The sequence below is a fragment of the Onychostoma macrolepis genome, chromosome 02 (assembly GCF_012432095.1).
Source record: "Onychostoma macrolepis isolate SWU-2019 chromosome 02, ASM1243209v1, whole genome shotgun sequence".
Classification (NCBI taxonomy): domain Eukaryota; kingdom Metazoa; phylum Chordata; class Actinopteri; order Cypriniformes; family Cyprinidae; genus Onychostoma; species Onychostoma macrolepis.
In genome coordinates, this window is record NC_081156.1 from 30,359,645 (window position 1) to 30,381,096 (window position 21,452).

The 21,452-nt window shown below is 37.9% G+C and overlaps 1 protein-coding gene across 2 annotated transcripts in view; it reads right to left on the reverse strand.

Moving 5' to 3' along the window:
* The window catches only part of per2 (period circadian clock 2), a 30,151-nt gene that overhangs the window by 5,343 nt on the left and 3,356 nt on the right, over nt 1-21,452 (reverse strand). The window contains exons 2-20 of one of the 2 annotated variants that reach the window (XM_058749145.1): nt 15,993-16,472; nt 11,671-11,769; nt 11,100-11,257; nt 10,433-10,554; nt 10,009-10,210; nt 9,584-9,635; nt 7,895-8,037; nt 7,570-7,648; nt 7,275-7,381; nt 6,933-7,083; nt 6,308-6,416; nt 5,912-6,052; nt 5,677-5,752; nt 5,242-5,407; nt 4,504-4,631; nt 3,296-3,481; nt 2,841-2,897; nt 2,309-2,566; nt 407-1,332 (exon numbers count right to left, since the gene is read on the reverse strand). In XM_058749145.1, the coding sequence (XP_058605128.1) occupies nt 407-1,332; nt 2,309-2,566; nt 2,841-2,897; nt 3,296-3,481; nt 4,504-4,631; nt 5,242-5,407; nt 5,677-5,752; nt 5,912-6,052; nt 6,308-6,416; nt 6,933-7,083; nt 7,275-7,381; nt 7,570-7,648; nt 7,895-8,037; nt 9,584-9,635; nt 10,009-10,210; nt 10,433-10,554; nt 11,100-11,257; nt 11,671-11,769; nt 15,993-16,378 (3,546 nt within the window). In that variant the 5' untranslated portion in view covers nt 16,379-16,472. The remainder of the gene's footprint in view (nt 1-406; nt 1,333-2,308; nt 2,567-2,840; nt 2,898-3,295; nt 3,482-4,503; nt 4,632-5,241; nt 5,408-5,676; nt 5,753-5,911; nt 6,053-6,307; nt 6,417-6,932; nt 7,084-7,274; nt 7,382-7,569; nt 7,649-7,894; nt 8,038-9,583; nt 9,636-10,008; nt 10,211-10,432; nt 10,555-11,099; nt 11,258-11,670; nt 11,770-15,992; nt 16,473-21,452) is intronic. The other variant, XM_058749154.1, reaches the window with a different exon arrangement.

Here is a 21,452-nt window from a genome sequence, read left to right on the forward strand (position 1 = left end):
TATCTTGGGATCCTAAATCATTTTGCATGCTTAAAGCCTAATGTAAAGAATACAAACTTTTCATTTGCATGTTTGGTATTTTATTTATTATTATTATTTTTGTTTTTAGATACAGATATTAATTTTGCAATTATAATCATGCTATAATTTTGATGCTTACAGTCTAATGTGACTGCACCAAGATGCAAAGCTTAAATTTGGATTGTCATGCTTACAATAAGTAAATACTGCCACCTGTTGACCGATTCAAAGCTTTGCATTTGAGCTTGTGTGTATGTTATCTGAATACTTTCAGACAAAATGAAAGAATGAGAGGTGAGAGTAAGAAAAGTATTTAAAAAGAACACAATGGTCAAAAACGCACTGCAATATGAAAATACTTGTAAGTCACAGAAAGATTCCCAACCTGTGGCACATCCCTGTCAGTTTTAGCTTGCCCGGCTGTGCTTCCTGCTTTCTCCACACTACTGGTGCAGTTGGCCTGTGGTACAACAGAAGGCGCCGTGCTCTCCTGTCTCTCAGCAAAGCGCTGAGTCTCCTCTAACTGCAGTAGGTTGAGCTGCAAAGGCGAGCTGCAGCGCGACTGGAACAAAGGCGGGGACGGCGGCCCGCCTCCACCCATGGACTGAGGAGTGGGGCTTCGTGAAGGCTCCTCCCTCAGCTCGGGCTCCGGCGGTTTTGGGGGCTCCTCGGGACACACGAACGGAAACGGCTGTGGTGGAAATGGAGTCTGTGCGGTAAAGGGGTTCTGGGGGGCAAACTGGGTCTGTATGGTGAACGTGGACGGCGGAGGGAATGGCGCCTGCGCTGCGAAACTAGGCTGAGGTTGAAAGGTAGGCTGTGCAGGGAAACTTCCCTGCTTGGGGTAGAATGGCTGCCGTGGAGCGCCACCCATCTGTGGGAACATGTAGTTGGGCAGCACCAGCGCCACCATGGGTGTGACCAGAGGAGCTGAATATGGTGTCTGGATGGGCTGCATGGGGATACGCGGATCCTGGCTGCACTGACTCTCGCCGAAGCCTGAGAGCGGAGCATCTACCCTGGGCTGCATGCTGCCGGCTCCCGGGTACATCTGCAGCGGGTACGTAGGCATCACAGCTGGATAGGCAATGGGGAAGGTGGATTGGGATGTGTCCGAGGGAGACCAGGAGGTCTGGTTGAGGCCCTGCAGCTGAGGTCTGGGTGGCGGTCTACGGCCTGAAGGCGTGCTGTCAGAAGACTCATTTGGCTTGATGCGTTTGGATTTGGTCTTCTTGTTGCGACCCCGGCGGGTCCCGGTGGTCTCCTGTGCGCCGCCACCACCCTGCTTACAGGAACGAGCAATGGGAACAGCTGCAGAGGAAGAGAGGAAACAATTATCAACTTAAATCATGTAAAAACTTTTGATACAATCAAAGAACAACAACAAAAAAAGCTGTGATTGGAATAAACAAATAAGCTTATTATTATAAAATAATAATAGAATAAGCAATATAGTAATAATAATTAATGTTATGTTTAATATATGATATAATAATAATATTAATTAATTATGAGGTTTATAATTATATAAAAATATTAAACAAAATAAGAAATTATATGCACCTATTTTACTTTTGTAATATTTCCCTGCAAAAAAAAAAAAAAAAAAAGTATAAAGGAAAGGAGAGGAGGTGTGGCCATGTATGGTGTCCCTGTCCCATACTCGGAATTTGTGCTCTGCATTTCACCCGTCCATGTGCACACACGCAGTAGTGAGTAGTAAACACACACACACACACACACACACACCCTGGGCAGTGCAGTGCAGTGGGCAGCCATTTTTGCTGCCGCGCCCGGGGAGCAGTTGGGGGTTCGGTGCCTTGCTCAAGGTTCTCACCTCAGTTGTGGTATTGAAGGTGAAAGAGAGCACTGGTCATTCACTCCCTCCACCTACAATCCCTGCCGGTAACCAAGACTCAAACCCACGACCTTTGGGTTACAAGTCCGACTCTCTAACCATTAGGCCCTTATTTTTGAAAAATACAAATTTACAGAATAACTAAAATTGCAATACTTAAATTTATGGCTTGTCTTAATTTTTAAATGATCAATTTATAGGTATTTTTCATGACATGTTTGGGATGATGATAGGTGCACATTACATTCCCAAAAGCATGTTATAAACGACACATTATAAACTCAGAGCACATCTGCAGAGATGTATTTGTGTGAAATAGCATTTACTGTGAAGCGAGCTGCTCAAAGACACTGAAAACACAGGATCATGAGCTGTTGGCGTGTAAAAGAACATAGTGCCGAGCAGCTTTTGACACAAAGTCTTCCTTACCCTCAGATGTGACTTGTCCTTTCTGTCTCTCCAGATAGAGGGAGCAGTCGGCTTTAAAAGCGTGCACACCTCGCAGCTCTCTGAAGCGGCTGAGGAACGCCTGCTCTTCCTTCTGGGTGTGCGCCGCCAGAACTTGCTTGGTCAGGCCCAGTTTCTTGTAAGCCTCTCGCTCCTGATTGTGCGGCGAGACTGCGGCCGGAGGAACAGTGAGACCCTGACCTTCAGTGCCTTCAGCGCTGGGGACGTCCTCGATGATCTCTGCAAAGAACAAAACAAGACGTTTAACTACAATGAGAAAAGTGTTCTCGCAAAACACAGGTGACACAACCAGCACTTGTTTACGGGCTGCATCCAGGCCTTCTCAAGATTATCTCATGCATGTTGGGATGGGAATCAGGGGAAAATGCTAGAAGGATGCACAAATTCCTGATGCCCTGCCTGGGTGATCTGCACCTTTATTTTACTCATCAACTCAATCAAAGGGCTTCGCAATCAATTTTTTGTCCCTATGTCATGGGAAGATTTTACTAACTTTGAAGTTTGGAAGAGAATTCTTGCTTTGAAGAGATGTTTCTTGTTGAGGATACGACTAAAACAAAAAAGGTGTTTTACCAAGGAACAGAAAGAACACACACAGCTCTAACACAGATAAACTATCCAAAGCCTTGTGAGCTGCAAAGATAGCTTTTTTATTATTTAGCCATATCATCATAGTATGTATCGTCTGTTATTGGATATTTCATTTTGGATGCTCATTTCCCCAATTAGATTACCATTTAGATATGTTTAGAATCATATTATTACCTCAGCAACATGCTAATGGCAAACTAAAACAATTTCACATGTAGGCACTGGCAGCAGACATCAAGACAACTCACTAGGTTTTGTAATAGAAACATTATTTGTGAGAATAGATAGACAGGAGAGAAAGATAGACAGGCCAGACAGACAGACAGACACAAAGATACACAGAAGAAATCAATTCACCTTTCTTGTCTCCTACGTGTACAATGGTGCTGCTGTAGCTGCACTGGCTGGTGATGGACACCACGCTTTCAGGTTTACTGGGCAGCGCGAGTGGAGTCAGAGACGGACTCACTACACCAGAGCCTGGAGGCTTCTTTGACACATCTAATGATGAGAGTCCTGGTTGGTCCTTTAGATGGTTCACATCTGAAACGGAAAATGCAGAAACAGAAGGTTTCAGAACTGATGTATTTACAAGGATTAATAGTCAAGACGGCTTGATACAAAATACCAAATTATATATTTATTTTACATTTAGTCATTTAGCAGACGCTTTTATCCAAAGAGACTTACAAATGAGGACAACAGAAGCTATCAAAATCAACAAAAGAGCAATAATACGTAAGTGCTGTGACAAGTTTCAGTTAGCCTAACGCAGTACACAAGTTTTTTTTTTTACTATAATAAATAAAGAGAAAACAAGTAGATAGAATAGAAAAAGAATAGAGAATGCTAGTGTTAGAAGATCATTTTTTAATAATAAATAAAAAGAAAACAAGTAGTTAGGATAGAAATAGAATAGCGAGTGTAAGTGTTAGAGGGTCAAGTGTTGTTTTTAGAAATAAAAAAAGGAAGCAAATAGATAAAATAGAGTTAGAATAGAGAATGTAAGAGTTAGAGAGTCAAATGAAGATGGAAGAGATGTGTTTTAGATTTCTTTTTTTGTAAACATGTTTTTATTTGCAAACAATTGGTTTTGCGTGATGCTAAAACATGGCAAACATTTAAATGTCATGTTATCTGGTTTTGTTGAAATTATTCTGGATGATACATTCAAAATGGGTTGAAAATTATGCTGCTGTTTTCCAACAAAGCGTGTTTATGAATTTGGAGTGGAGTAATAATAAATAATAATAATTGTATTGCAAAATTAAAAAGCAAACATTTTTATTAAACAAATCTTATATACAAAATATATTATATAGACTATAGGATATAACAGAGAATATAACATTGCTAATAAAAATATACAATAAAATTTATTAATATTAAAAAATTTATTTGTATTAATTTTGGGGTGAAACATTTTTTTATGGTAGGTCTGTTTTAAATACGTTTTATATGTTATTGTTACACTTTCTCTCTGGAGAAAATGAATGAGATTTGTTAAATTTGGGAGCCTGCTCAATGATGAAAAATAATCTTGGAAAGTGGATTTTTTTCAGTACCTTCTGACACTTTCAAGGAGCTCTCAACACCTCTCTGCTTGTCTTCATCTGAGTTTGAGGATGTCGTGTTTGAGGAGGATTGGCACTTTCTCTTCACTGTAATGGGCATGTTACAGCTCTCCAAATACCTGATGGAGAGAGGAAGACATCATCAATGGAAACGAGGTTTACAAACGACTAACCAGGCTCAATGTAACAAAAGCACATCTGATCTGCTTAGTTTTGTCTTTATTACATTGTTTTGTACCATTATGTCCCTATAATTATTTATTGTGGTTTAAGTGTACAACATCCTATTACTTCTGCTTTAATCTCTTTGAAATCCCTCATTGAAAATATCATCAATGAAAATCTCAGTATGTTTGCAGTAAATATTTGCTAACTTTATGAGGTCATTTTTAATACTATATAAAAAAACATCATAGTCAAATGCATTAAATCTGAGCAGGATGTAATTTTATGTCATTTTCCATTGTTTCAGGCTTTAGGCTAAACATGTACAACCTTTATCCTGCTGTGAAAGAGTGCTAATGAGACTTCACATCCTGTGAAACCTAATGTCCTCTGTCGACTCAAGAAAACAACTTCATTCTTCTTCAAAGCACGCTTAATTCAGTTTCTCATACTCTCTTTGCATCACAGGATCAATAAGTGCATTAAATTTGGCTAAGTGAGTCGAGACGGTCTCCGTCCATGCACCATCAGTTTTCACTGTGACGTGACTTTGTGTCTTTGTACCTGATTACGCTGTCCAGGCAACTAATCTGCTGATAGGAGTAGACGGTCTGGTCTTTGAAGGCCAGCTCCTCTTGCACTGCAGCATGCTGCTCCTCAGCAGACCCTCTCCAGTTCACAGGATACACAGAATCCTTGGGTCGAACCACTGGACTTTTCTGTAGAAGCTCTGCAGAGAAAAAAAAAAGGCCTTCAGAAGAGCTGCACAACTAATCGAATTAAAATGCCTAGTGGGCTTTTATGTATTTTTGTTCCTTTATCCTATAAAGCAAGATGTTATACGGTTAAATGTTTCATTATCAAAGTTCAAATCACAATTGTAATCTCTCTCCATACCATGGAGCCCTAGTCTTCAGACACAGATTTGAGTTGCACACAAAACAACAGACTCTGATGACAGATGAGGGTGCACAGATGGTGGAGGACATTGGTACATACTTGTAGGGCTCTTCTTGGACTGCAGCTCCTGGTTTTTCTGCATGTGAACTCCTTTGCAGATCTCTTGAAAGGTCCTCTGAGAAAACACAAACATATAAAGACAAATAAATCCACCATAGTCTCTTTAAGTTGTCGATGCATGAAAAAAAAAAAAAAAAAAAGAGGCCGTGAAGCATTTGACTTACAAAACCCCCCCCCCAAAAAACACTGAACTAGAATTCATCATGTAACTCACCGGTTTGGCTCTCCTGCTATCCTCTTCCTCTTGTCGCGGGCGTGTTCCATTGCCGTTACTTTCACTAGACGATGCCACACTCAGCAGGTGATCATTACTTCCCAGACTCCCATAGCCGCTCGAACCGTTGTTGTGCACCGGCTACAACACACAAAAACATGTTTTTATCATTTCTTCCACCCTAAAGGATGGAAAACACAACACCAAGAGATTTTAAAACACTAGGCTTCATACACTTTCCAACTTTGTAAATGGTTACTGAGAAAAAAACTATAATCTGTTACACATTGTCTCTTCCATGACTCTCTGACATCACATGGTGGGATGTTAAAACCCTTTTCATGTAAATTCAGTTCCATTAATCTGATTCTTTCCACTGTGAGTGAGTTTCCACACCTGCAGCAGGAGTCTGTGAATTTGCTCTGTGATCTCCTGGATGTCTGAGTCTATGGATTTTCCCTCAGGTGCGGTCGGAGCTGCAAACACATCTTCATTCACTGGACCCCTGGTAAAACGGACAAAATTACAGTTACACTACCATTCAAAAGATTTTTGCCTGAAAGAAGCCTTATGTTAAGCCTTATGAAGCTTATGTTCACCAAGGCTGCATGTATTTGATACGGTAATATTGAATGTCATTTAAAACATAATTTATTCCTGTGATCAAAGCTGAATTTTCAGCATCGTTACTCCAGTCTTCAGTGTCACATGGTCCTTCAGAAATCAAACTAATATGCAGATTTACTGCACAAGAAACATTTCTTTTTATAAATCAAAAGTTGGAAACTGTTGTGCTGCTTAATATTTTTGTGGAAGCTGTGATATTTTTTTTAGGATTCTTTGATGAATAGAAAGTTCAACAGAACAGCACTTCAATATCTTTACTGTCACTCTTCATCAATTTAAAGCATTCTTGCTGAACAAAAGTTAATTTCTTGTAAAAAAAAAAAAAAACTTCAGCAATTACATTTTTTAACAAATATCAAGCAGATACATTCCCTTACTCATCTAATGCACTCACATGCGAACTTTGTGTCTGCCGATGACGAAGGAAACTTTGCGGCTCCAGGGATTGACAAAGCTGGACCAGCTGGTGTCGATGGTGATGTACTCTCCGTTACGAGCACAGAAGCGGATTGAGTGATCAAACGGCTGGCCAGCATACTGCAGGACTGATGGGACCAAAAAAAAAAACAGAATATTTTATACCCATTTTATTATTTTAAAAACTGATCCACCCCAATTTGTCCCAAAACAACTGACTTATAGTTTTCTCTGATTAAGGTAGGAAAAAGTACCTTCCCACAAAAAAGCAACTAAATAGACAGAACAAGGACTAAATAGAATGAACAGCTTTACTCACTCTTCCTGTGGATGCCGAGCATGATTGGTCGATCACTGGGATGCAGGTGCAGCAGGACAGGTGTGCCAATCAAATCCTGTGGCAGGTATCCTAGTAATGGAACGGCCCTACAGAAAAACATCACATAACAATTCTGATAAGTCTGACAACAACTGTTTTTGGCTTTAATATGCATGACTATGAGAGATGGAAAAAAGCAGGTGTGGAGGTACAGCTGTTGCGTGAAACACCCAGTGCTTAAGTTACAAGCTAATCACCATCATGTTTGTTAACAGTGAAGCATTAGCACTCTCACCTCTCGTCCACATCCTGAAACACACAGCTTGGAGTGTGTGTTGTGGTGAAGATTCGTTTATCCGTGGGGATCCTTGGAGCTGAGGAGTGAACATAAAAAAATACTCTTCTTTTAATAACTGAATTGAAAACCTATTTATTTGACACCAAAAAAATATGCAGCTCTTGAAACATTACTAAGTGACAAAGAATTCAGTAAATCAGTTGTCCTGAATTCATTGTCCTAATGAATCGATTTGCGATTCTGATTCTGACTATAAAATAATTAAAAACAAAAACCTGCACTACTACTTTCTGGAAAAATGCATTCTACAAACAGAACTGACCTTCGTAGCCGGAGTGCACTCTCTCGGCCAGCAGGAGGCAGCAGAACTGATCTTCAGAGTGCTCCGTATCCTGAACCTTCATCAAATAAGGAGTCATTCTGAAGGGATAGTACTGAAGATCTCCCTCACACTCTTTACCACCGCTGGAGAACAGGACAGGAGAGATTTACACACACATTCAACAAAAATATCTGGTAATAAACATTGGCTCTGTCCAATGTAAGCAGCCTACTACAATCTAGTGAGATTTTCCATCCCTATCCAGTCTAAAACAGTATGATTTCTAAACAAACGCTTACAGAGGCACATTGCATGTCTACAAAACTGATTTCAAGCATACAAGTATAAACCTTTAGATGAAATGGCCTTTTAAGAAGCATCAATTCCATTAACTATGTGACTCAGTTTGAGACTTCAGAGAGATTTCTTTCATTTGTATTATTTATTTATTTGACTTGGGATAGTTAAAAAAAAAATCAGTATCATGAATCGTATCAATGAGCTCATTGGCTACAGATACAGGAGAAAACCAATCAGCTGTACCATGTGATAATGATGTCATTAGGTCAGATTGAGTTAGACCTATCGGACTGCGCCAACTAGAGATTTATGCCTGAGCTCTGTATTTATGAATATAAGTATCAATGCAATGTCAAAAGTAACTTAAAGAGGCTGCCACCTTTTCCTAGACTATGAACTAGTTTTGACTCTTTGAACTTTGTTCACTGCTTCATTTTTAACCAGAAATGTGCATGTTGCTTTTCTCATGTATACACTCATTTTCAGTGGCTTTTTTCAAGGTGCCAAATCCAGTGGCTTGAAATGTCTCGTTGCCACCAAATGCGCAACACTTGAAATGAAAGCCCCAATCAATGGTGGGACTATATTCAGACCAGTCATAAACCTTGAACTTCCAACTGTCTGTTGCTGTAAATGACATTACTGTTTGATATGGCCTAATCTCAATAAAGTTGGCACACGTTTTATGTCCGTGAACTAGATCTTGCTGATTGCTCCCAAATTGCTGACATTCTCTGAATGAATGAATGAATGAATGACACTTTTCTGTTTTCCTGTCCTTCATCAGCAATATCTGTTTTTGTTTCCTTTGAGACACAATTATCCAGAGTAATGGGACACTTAGCCTTTTTGTCTGATTTTCACACAAACAATGATACACTAATGTGGAAAATAATGACTTAACCATTATTTTTATTTTCTGCTGCCCCGATCAACGTGGAGATACATACTGTATACCAGGATTTCTCCCTAGCATTTTGAGTGCTGTTGAGCGGATTCTTCAACACCTCTGATTGGCCATTGTGCAATTATCATTGTAGCCAAAGCCGACGTCGGTATTTCTGACAGTCCATACAGAACACTATTCCGTGACTAAAATTTATACCTGATACCCCCCCAATTGGAATTAGAAAGTTCCAGAAATTATTAGCAATTGACTGTAGTACATTGATTAACAGGTGTTTACTGAATGCAGGTTTTCCATAGTAATGTCAAATGAATTAGCAATCAAATCTTCCTATTTACAGGGACAAAGGTTCACCAGTATTAATTTCCCCAGGCTGATTCAAAAAAAAGGGAAAACTATGAATTAAATCATGGTGAACAGATGGTGTACAGGTTACTTCCAACCCTCCACACACACACACACACACACACACACACACTCACCTAATGCGACAGAAGAAGGATTTCTCTTGCATGCAATCTGCCGGTGACGACTCTTTAAGGAGGAAAAACAAGAGTGATGAGTTCAGGTTTAATTCAATAGCATCTTGTCTTTCTGAGGTGACTAAATCAGCAGTCAGCTCAAGCTAATACTGGTTGCTGCTTCATGGATTCAAGAACAACAAAGACTCCTCAATAATTAGCACTGGTTTTGTTAATGAATAAGACACAAAAAAGCCTTTCGTATCTGTGGGCATTTGTGCTTGTGTTCTGTCTATTGCTAGTTACATTTAAATACTTATTTCACCTTTTGACTAAAAGTCCATAGTAAAATATGTGAAAAATGCGAGATTTTTAATGATTCTTGTATGTCTCTGTTTTAACTTATCTATAGGTATTATGACTGATTGTGTGTGTGTGTGTCGTACCTGCGCCAGTGCACATGCTCCAGGACGGAAGCCTGTATGGTGTGGTGAAACTATAAAACACGCTAACATCCTGCGGTGTAAGAAACTCCACAAACTTAGCATTCTTGAACACGTCCCGTTTGCAATTCAAGATGGAGGCAGCCTGGTCTGAAATATAGACAATCTTCCCAGTGATGAGTGACACTGCCACTGCAAAGATATCCTGTAAAACAAAAATCCCAAGATCAATGATTACGAAAGAGAAAAACTGAAAATAACCTAATATAAATATTGTAACTGGTCTCAGCAAATAAACTGTAATAAATAAATGTACATAAATAAATAGGAAAAATACAATTAATTAATTAATAAAATAAATTATTACAAATTAAAAATAAATAAATAAATAAAATGGCTAAATAAAAAAACAAAAACATAAACTTACTGTGTTTTTGAGGGTGTATTCAGAGGTGATGCTGTCTATCTCCTCTATGGTATATGATGAAACGTCAAGCCCTGATGGCTGACTATCATTAATCATAAGCAGCTGGTAGTATTCTTCATTTGCTGAAATAAAAACGTCAAAACAAACATTTAGCCAATTCAATTAAGACATCAGATGCATGTAGTACAAATTAAGTATGTGATATATGTCTAATAATAATAATAAAAGAAAAGAAAAACATGTACTGTATGAGCTCAGTTTCGACTGGTTACTTGTGTTGTATAGCCTCTTTGAAAACCAATCCTATATTAGATATATACTCATATTTCACTATAAATAAAGCAAAATATATATTAAATCCTAAAATCTAAAAACGGACAATCTAAAAATGGGCAGACAAAATTGATCAGCTTATTAATCATGTGATGTGATGTTCACTGAGTAGTTCTATTTTTCTGAAATATTGCTTGCATTTCTTTCACGCTGCCAATGGATTTGTTTGGTCGTAAAGTTGATGTTTTATGATCCTAGGCTTTATTTGCATTGCAAAAAAAATCTTAAAATATATTGATAATTTACCAGACAGCTGGACTATGTCCCTGTGATCGGGCAAGTGTTAGGGATGACTTATTTAACGATATACTGAACTTCATAATGTACTGCTCACCTTCCACCTGTCTGACGCAGCGTAGGGCATATTTCAGAGTGTTGAGCGTCGTTGACTTGCTGCCCTTGTTTCGCTTTTCCGGCGGCAAATGAAGCTTCAACTCTTTCAAAGTTTTAAGCAACTCTTTCTGCGTCTTCGCCTTGGCGGACTCTTCACTACTGCAGGTGCCCAAAAAACACATGCACAAATATGTCAGGAATAAAACCCATTCTAAACACATCATTCTCTTCTAATGTTAAATATAACTGAGACTGATAATATGCAATGTACAGTTCACATCATGTTTGACTAAAATTGTAAATGTTCTTTTGTAAACATTTTGAAAATAAATATTTGTACTAAATATAATAATGTGTGGCTAAAAAAAGATTTTTGATGGGTTCAGGATGACATAATATAAAACTTCATAAAATATATTCAAATATATAAAAAATATAATATAAAAAAAATATATATTATAAAAAGAAAATTTAAATAAAACTAAATTAAATTAAAAATAAATAAAACATAAAAATAAAATAAAATTCTACTGCAGACACTGGTAGAAGAGTCATGTGTGTTAGTGTTTAACCTGCAGCCGCTGGTAGACGGGTTGTCCTGCTCTGAACTGGCACTCAGAAGGCTGAAGGCGTTTGTGCTGCTGGGTGGTGAAGGACTATGAGAGTTGGAGCTGTAAAAAAAGTGAAGACACATGAAGACATCATAAAACAAGTCGTAAACTACAGAAAAATCCTTTATGAACGGTAATCTCCGCAGATGTCATTTTATCAGGCATGTCTACCCTTTATTGCTTTACTACTGTTATTAAATGATGTAAAGTGAATAAAGTGGCCCAAACCAACGAAGAATCAAACAGAATATATCTGCATTAATTGTTTGACATCAGGTTTGACTTGGAAAAACAGCGTATCCACGCAACGAACATGACGACATTATCGACAAATGATTCATTCAGTGTGCCAGCTGAAGCCAGTCAGGACAGGCTGTTGCAAGGGAATAAAGCCACAGGATAATCAAGCAGTAACTTCAGCTCAAAACCTCATTCTCACAGGACATTTTCAATCATTGTGGAAAATCGAACAGAAAATAGGTGCTCCTGTTCCACATGGAGGTCACTTGGACGTTGCCCTCCATTTCAATTATATAATCTTCACCTGTCCACCACCCTTACTTTGCCTCAAAAACCCCATGCCATGTGCCATTCCAAGCCGGGCCACCATTAGCACAGCTAAGAATGGCTTGCATTGCAGGCTTCTAGTACAGTAGATAACTGAGACAGACCGAGGTGGATTAAACCGCTCAACTTAGCGTGCTGATACTATAACAAGTTCAATGTCCAGCTGCATGTGACATGCTGAGGGATATAAATACACCAGGAGTGATTATAAATAGACCACTAAGTAGCTTTGAATAGAAACAGGCTTCACATGTTGCACTTCTTAGCTGTAGGTGAGCTAATTATATAAAGCACATCTGTGTTAGTTTAGCAGGGCAATGTGTCTCGATGCTATTGATACAGTCGGTCATCTCAGGAGGCTAATGAGATCGGAGAATTTGGAAGATTATTTATACAACTACGCATGCAGGGAAGCGTGGCCTTATAACATGCTGACTTCAAGCCTTCAACACACTCGAACAGGTGTACTAGCACAGGAATGTAAGAATATCACGTAATCGACCATTATGGGTTTTTAAAAGGCTATGGCCAATACATCCCAGTAAATGTCAATTCATATCAATTTTTATTCTTATTTTAAACGTTTTCGCACAATTCTGTTTTATTTTTACACAGGCTTCTACTTATTTTGTTTGGGTTGCATTTTCTTTAAGTTTTGTACATGATTTTTTAAAGGTGACGATTGACAAAATTAACATTTATTTTAAATAATATATAGAAAAACTTCATTCAAAACTATGAAAACTGTAAATGTAGTCAAAGAAAATCTTTTGTTTATCGGTCAATAGTCTACAAATCTCAAAATGACCAAATATTGGCCATTTAAATGGCTTAGCCAATATATATTTTAAAACAGACACATACACAAATAGACGGACAGATGGACAGACGGGTGGATAGGAGGATAGACAGACTGAATTGTTGTAATAATTGAAAATACTGTTCAATTTACGCAATCATATTATTTAAGATCTAAGCAACAAATTTGTCTTTCTCTTCTAAACTTGATTTATTTGCTTTCGATTAATGCAATTCTCTAAAACATGCAATTGAACAGATAAAATTATTTAGGGTGAATGTGAACCAATCAAGTGTTTGAAAATGATTTTTGCTAAACCTATAGTTGCAAGCATGCTTCACTTGGGACTAAATGAGGAGGGTAAAAATGACATTAAGTGTTATTTTATGTGATTTTGAGCAAGATGAGAGAGGGGGAAATTTGATAGTCTAATGTTTAAATATCAATTATGTGAACCGTTTAAATTACACTGGGTTACCATTGTGGAGAAGACTGGAGAATCTGCATAGGCCGTAGACTGGCACACATGTTATTACTGCTTTGCTCAAGGAGCATTTATTGCTTGGCATTTAGCATACTAATATGTGCTATTGTTAACTAATAGCTTGTTAGCTACCTAGTGCAACCTTATCATTCAATCATGTTACAAAACATATGAATCTCAGTAAAATTAATTCTGTCATGGTGGAACCGTACAAAATCACTTTGAGACTAGTTAATTGGGTCAGACTTGATTTCATGGGGCTGAAATTCTGTGAACAAATTGTTTATATTAATTGACATGATTAAACCATTGTACACAAATCATATTAAGTCGAATTTTTGGATGGATGGAGGAACAGAGAGAGAGACAGACAGACAGAGAGACAGACAGATAAATTCATTTAGCCTCACCCAAGCACGGGTTGCCACAAGAAAGGCATGAATCACTGAGTGATTTGTGTAGGGAACACATCTAATGACGCAAAGACGCTCCTAGACTGGTTCAGATCCCATTCACAGGGAAAGAATATGAGAATGTGACCGGGAGGCACTGTGCTCCAGCACTGTGTTCAGAGTCTAAAAATTTCAATTCGAGAACAATCTTCTTTTTTATAAAGTCAAAGACTAGCTAAAGAAGAGAAAGAAAGACTGACGGAATGCAGAAACTCTCAACTTTTCCAGAGCTCTCATTGGACCGCACCCGTCCTGTACACAAGAACAAACAGAACGTTGTCAATGGAAACCATGGTGCAAATGTCTGGGAAATACTTACAGTGACGCACTGACTGAGCAGGGCACTACAGCTGTCCAGACTTTCCACTCAGTTTCCTTTTCAGAAAGGATATTACTATACTAGATGTCTGGAAAACCATGCCAATAATTTGCCAAAATTTGAAAGGAAAAATGCTTTGAAAGAAGATGTTTAGATGATTAGATCCATAAACGGACTTGAATGCCAGCTCTGGTATAGTGGCAGAGTTATAGAGCAGTCTATAAAAATCTCCAGATTTCTAGGTCAATTTAATAATTTAATATTATTATTACTTTAAGTAATATCCTGCCGGATAACAGGGTGCTAATATTTTTAATCAAAACTCTTGTGGACTTTATTTAATGTCCATGTTTGAGCACAAATATTTAAATTACCAAATGAATCCTGAAAAGTAAACATAACGCATGTTATTTCTCAACAACTTTTCACCAATCATAGTCAATTGTGAGTTTGACTGAATTTTAGAGATTGCACAGTATTGACTGAATGTGGTCTAAATGCGGATTCAAGTTTTCACCTTGAGGAAAATAATTTTGTGTTTCACAGCACAACATTAGTAGCTAAATAGTGCAAATTGAACTCCCTTAAATATTAGTTCTGAAATGCATTCAGTTGTCAATACAGCTGTTGTATTTTCCGCTGCACTTATTTTTAAATGCATGCATCTCTAAAAAAAATAAGTGCAGAAAGTGTGGAGAAAATCTGTAGATCCAGTTTTGGCTTTGCAATACACACAAAGGATTCATCAAATGTCACTGCATGTCTTTGTTGCAGGATAGTTTCCAGTGGCCTTACAATAACCTCAAAAATAAACAAGGTGAGAACAGAGGCTAGAAATGACGTCAGTGTTACTTAGGAGACAGAAAATCACTTTGATGTTGATGAAAAGGTATTGAAATGCTGTGGTTTACAGTCTATTGGCAAAGCAAAACTCCTCCAGAGCAGTTCAATGGTTAAACAAATCGCACGAGTGTCTGCATGCATCCTCTTGGCATAAGGTTGCTACATGACTAGGTCAATACTGCCAAACAAACAAACAGTCTCCATAGAGATTCATCTAGAAATTGTGCAATCCAAATTATACTTATCACTTCCAAAAGATAAATATTTAACAGAGTTATACATTGTTAAAAGTACAAATATTGCATGTAGTCTGTCAATTAGTTTGAAGTCTTTCTATAGTAGCTGCATACAAATCATTAAAAAATAATAAACATAATGCTGTTTATATAGTTAGGAATAGTAGTTAGCAGTAGTCAGGGCAGGGTTAAGATGCATCAAAATGTATTTTAAAATAAAAAAACCAAATACCTTCATTTTAAGTCTATCAAAATAAATTACAAAATACAGCAGCCACACCATGGCTTTTGTGGTGCATTGTGGGATTTTTCAGGAAGCAAAAGTTCCAGTGCACTGGAAAGATTTCACAATTGACACAGCCTTTAAAATGGCCAACTTCCTGATCAGTGCCCTGACTACTAAGCTAATTAAGATGCAATCAGGGCCTTTGAGGCACCCATAAATAGGCACCGGTTGTCAAACGTTAGTGGAACCTGTCCATAGCTAATGCAATAAACTAACCACTAACATGATAATCTGAAGTGTCTACATACTAATTGGGACCACTGCAAGTCACAGACAAACAGACTATAACTAAATTACCTTTTGTTACTCCCCAATGACTCTAATAGTGCCGAGTCCTTGCTTCGGCTATTGGAGCTCCCAGAAGACTCATTGCCATGAGACTCATTTCCGTGGGAATCATTACCATGGGACTCATTGCCATGGGACTCAGTTCCACTCCCGCTGGACCCGCTGCTCTTCATCTCCACATCCTCGTGGAGGGAATGTGCCATCTTCCGGCTGTTGTGGGGAGAAGCACGAGGGTCTTGGCTGCTGTCGCTACCTTCAGATGCCAGGCCAAGTTCGGCTCCCTCCACGAAACTACCCATACGATGCAGCGTCGACATTGAACTGCATCCGGCTGCTTCACTCTGCCCCTCCAAGGAGGAGAACAGGTACGGTTTGGATTCTGAGTCCTCAGACATTGGAAATGGTTTGAAGAAGTGAAGCAAGGAGCCAGATCATCACCATATCTTCATGGTGGGACGTACAGAGGGAATGTAGACGATGCTCAGATTTCTAAAGGAGCAAAAACAGACAGAACATGAGTCAATAAAAAAAACATCAGAATCTTTCCATCTTAAAAATCAGAAACTTGTCTTTCAACATGGAAGGTACGCTTACGTACATCAGGTGTGTCAAAAGAAACCAGGGCAAGATGGGACAAAGCTAATCTGGATGCGATCATTGCACAGGAGATAAAAATCACCTCTTCAGTTGCACGCTCTTCTTCTAACTTCGCTCTCCATCAAAAGTAGAACATTGAAAGTTGAAAAAGTCAAACTCACATCAAAGTGATGCATGCACAACCCTATCAGATCCACAATCTATAGACAGGCCGGCCTCTGTCTGGTCCCAGAGAGCCTAAACTGAGTGTTCAAAGGTGGGCGTCCCTGGCATCCCCTCGTTGTGTCTGTACAGTGTCCTTTAGCCAAACAGATGTGGCATTTCGGCTTGTAAACACTGCCTCCTTCAAAGCATTAATCCCAGCAAGTGCACATAAAAGATGCTAGACAGCTGTCTGGACCAACAACAGGCCCTGACTGGTTTTCATCCCTTCATGTTGCTATTAAAATGGCAGGGGGAAAAAAATAAACCCTTATCCCTTTGCTCTGAAGAAATAAATAGGCCTAGTCGTCTGACCAGAGCCAAGTTTCCTCGTCCTGGTCAGGAACTGAGATGGGCCATATTTATGAAGGACACCTTCAGTATCTTACCACTCTTTTACCTAACAGGATTGTATAGGATTGACAGAGAGTAGAGTACGTTAATGGATTACCTTTCTCACCAAGACCTGACTAGATTTACCATGCATGGCTTGTATATTGTGTTATTACATACGGTACTACCAGAACACTGGTGTGAACTTGCATCAAATTAATTCACTAAGAATGAACTTGCATCATTAATTCATTAAAAATGTGTGGTCAGTTGATTAAAACTCTTTGAAAAAAGGCTCAGAAAAAAAAGAATTTGTTTCTGAAAAGGTATAGCATGTTTTTATTTGCAAATTCCACATTTTTAAGAATATTATAATAGAAATTTGTTATTTTAAATTGTAATAACATTTCACAATATTACTGTTTTACTATATTTTTGACCAAATAAATACAGCCTTGAGCATACGAGACTTACTGATCCCAAACTTTTGAACACTATATAACATTATTTTTTATATATAAAATCAATGGCAATACACATTTTGGAATAATACACTGAATTATATTTTTAAAATGCATCATTTTGACTAAATTCTGATTGGATAAGCCACAAATTAATTACACATATCTACTGATAGCGATAGATATTGTAAGTTACTTGGTTGCTGGCCAAGCGTAGACTTCTGACCCTTTAATTCCAACTTTTTTTGTCCTCTTGAACTGTTTGAGACACATTTCTTTGTCATTCTCACATGTAAAGCAGTCCTGCCCACTGTACTGCAAAGGTTACTGCAAAAACCATTGCCTTTATATAATCACACACTACAACCATAATGCCAGTCCTACGTGGAATGTACGTCAATGGTTTAATCACTTGCTGCCCTACCCCACTCACACCTTTTTAAATTATTAGCATCAATAAGACATTAATATGTCTGGCTGAGTGCCTACTGTAACCCAGTAACCTACACCAGATGACACGCCGCTGTTAACCTTTGGATTTCCAGTTATATAGTAACTCACTGGTACTGTGACACTGTTAATCAAGACAGAAAGTGAAATAAACTGACAGTATCGGTTATTAAGCCATATATTTGACGCAAGTCACATAAGCTTATGTAAACCTCAGCATGTGAAAATGTGGCTTTCAGCCTTTCAGTGTGAATCTTTAACTATAACCTTGTAACCTAGTGAAAATGACTACTTTTGTCCTTCTTAAAGTCAAATAAATCAGGTGATCTAAAGATGCGGCCTTCAAACGACACATTATTAGCCATTAACGTGAACTTTATTTTAACCCTAAGGGTGTCTTCCTGTGATATACTCTAGCTGGGGGCAATGAAGCAGAACACTGCATTTTAATATAATTCCAGCTGACGGACCTATATTGATATCTCTTTCTAACACAATCATAGGTACTATTGGGAACAGCACATTGGCTAATACATGATCAGCAGTGATTGTTAAAAACTAAACATTTGAAACACAATTTTGAAGCACATCAAAGCAAATTAATCATTTTACGGCCAGACCACATTGCCATATAATTGTGTGTGTAGCTATTACATTAGACTAACTTTACAGAGACAAAGTCCGTGCTATCTTCTTATTAGCATACAAGTATAAAGCTTAAATAATAATAAAAAAAATGTTGCAATGTTAATTATATACATTACATTTAAATGTGAACTGTTGCATTGTTAAAAGACACACAATTCAAAGCAATCAAGCCACCAGTATTCAAAATCCTCATTTTACAAGGCAAATTCATGTACCTCCCTGGCCTCTTAAGCAAACTTTGCCTGCTAAAAATATCATATCCAAGTCCACTGCCAGCACTATTAAACAAGCCTATAGTCACAATCTCACTGCCAATTCAGCATTTTTTTTTTTTTTTCAGGTCACTGACCTCAAAGACCAGTAACTCTTACTCCATGGTAGACTGGCTAAACTGAGTTGTGTTTGTCTATAACACATGAAACACAGAAGTCAAGAAAGATATATGGGACAAGAACAGCTTTCTATAAGTTGAATAACTTAATTATACTGTTTAATTATATAGGTCTCTATTAAAATAATTTATTGCAAAGTATATCTGATCTTCAGCATCTATCATCGCATTATAAAATGACTTAAAATGCATACATTTAATATTTCTCTCTGTAGCAAAAATTATATTGTAATGTTAACCAAGAAAAGATCAGAAAAAAAAAACTAAACCTAATGGTGAAAAACATGAATCACATAACCACCTTGCAGGCAGTTTTATAACTCAGTATCAAGTTAGAGACATTTATGTAATTGAATGTGTAGCAACGGCACATGGATCACTTGCTTTATGTAAGGACTTACATAAATTTACAGACGGTTCTGAATTCAAACAGTTCATATTCTTCAAATGTTTACATTTCAACACAATTAGATGTAATTATGTGATTATATACATTTTTTGTGGTGCAAATACTTCTCAGACAAGAACACTTATATTGAATCATATTGAACTTCAAGCATCAGAACATCCTTGGATGCACTTCAGCACTTGGCATCAAAACCACAAGTATGTATAATTCAATGTTTATGTATATTTTGATTGTAAACAAAACATTTAACAGAGCTAAGAAGACTGAACTAGATTTAAGGTCAAGGTTTAAAGTTATAAGTTAAAACACACTGTAAAAACTGTGTGTTCCAGGAGACGAAAACAAATGAACACACAATGAGCCTTTAATGGCGGTGTCACTCTCTTAATGAACCTTTAGATTTGATAGCCATTGAGTTCACCAGTCCTGAAAAAGATTAGACACAGCGATTGATGTCTGTGTTCCGTGATGTCACGGCGCGAATCCTGTGCCATCAGGTCATGGCTTAGAAACACACTATTTGAGAGCAGCATGTGACAGGAAAACTGTTCTTAGGCTGTACTTGTACTACACAATCTGCTGACACACATTTGTGCTTTTGGACCGTGTTGAGATTTGATGTTGATATTTACAGATTCATGAACTTACAATACACAATATACAGCCTAGTTTTGTATAGCTACTTTTAGTTTGAGTATCAGTAGAGCTCTCCAATTGTTTTGGGTTGAGGAGCAAAAATGACAGTTCATGAAATTTCACTGCATGGTCTGTAAGGAAAGTTTATCATTTGCACTTGTTTTTAAGTATTACCAGTTTAAAAGGAAAAGGAATTTGAGAACTGTGAAATTTTACTGGTATCCAACATTGTTTTGTGTTGCACCTCATTTATTAGAATGCAAGGTTACATGTGTCAAAAACAACAAAACAATAACTTTGTTGTTTTTTTGTTAATTTGAATAAATGAATGTGTGAAAAGTTTGGCTGTGCAAGTTAAAATCCTTGATGTTAAGCCCTGTTATTGTTTAGGGAAATTTTATTTATTAACTACATGATAACTACAAACTTTCATGCTCATGTTCTAAAGTTTACTTTAAAAACCAATGAGCAAATATATAAAAAAAAACTACCTGCACACAGCTTAATTAACTTTTGACAAGCCATTTACTAAAATGTGACTCACTAGAATTGATGTAATGTAGTTGCTTGAGTGTCACCTAGCCTTACATAATACTAACGTCTTTGTGGTAGTCACTAGTCATATTCCAAAGTGTCCTTGCAAACAGCTGTTTGGTAATAATGCAGTGAGTAGGCAGCTATAACCAAATCTTTCCAAGAACACACGTGTGATGAAGGTTACACAAGGGCAGGTGTGGAGACCTGCAGATTAGATTGTGTAAGTGTTTCATTCTTCTGCTAAACCTAAATTTGACATGTTTTGTTTACTCTATGCATTATCGACATGCTCAGCAGAGTATTTGAGATCTTTCAAGTCCTCGGTTCTAAAAGAAACACTTTTAAAAAGGCGATTAAGACAGGTTAGCGAATGAATATGGTAGTGTTTCTTTAAGTTTCTGCGATCTCCAAATCAAAATGTGCGTGCAAAGCGAACAAAGTCCAAACGTTTATCCTGGTGCCCACTATAAAACAAAACGCGACAAGCATACCCAGTGGTTGGTTCCAACCAGACCTTTATCTCTCTCTCTCCATCCAGGAAAAAAGCACTCTATCAATCAATTACTTATCTTCACTCCTACTCCTCTACGTACTTTAGGTGCACAGACAGGCACCAGAGAAGGTGAAAGTAGCAGGGCCAGGTTAGTAGCTGGAAAACCCCTCAAGGGAAATCACAACTTATCTCACAGCTCATACGCAGAGATTCCACTTGTTTTGTGTAGGTAGGACCCATTTCGGGAAGAGGAGGCTCTTCTCAAGTTACAGTCTTATGAAATCAAAGGCATGCAGAGAATGATATACAGTGT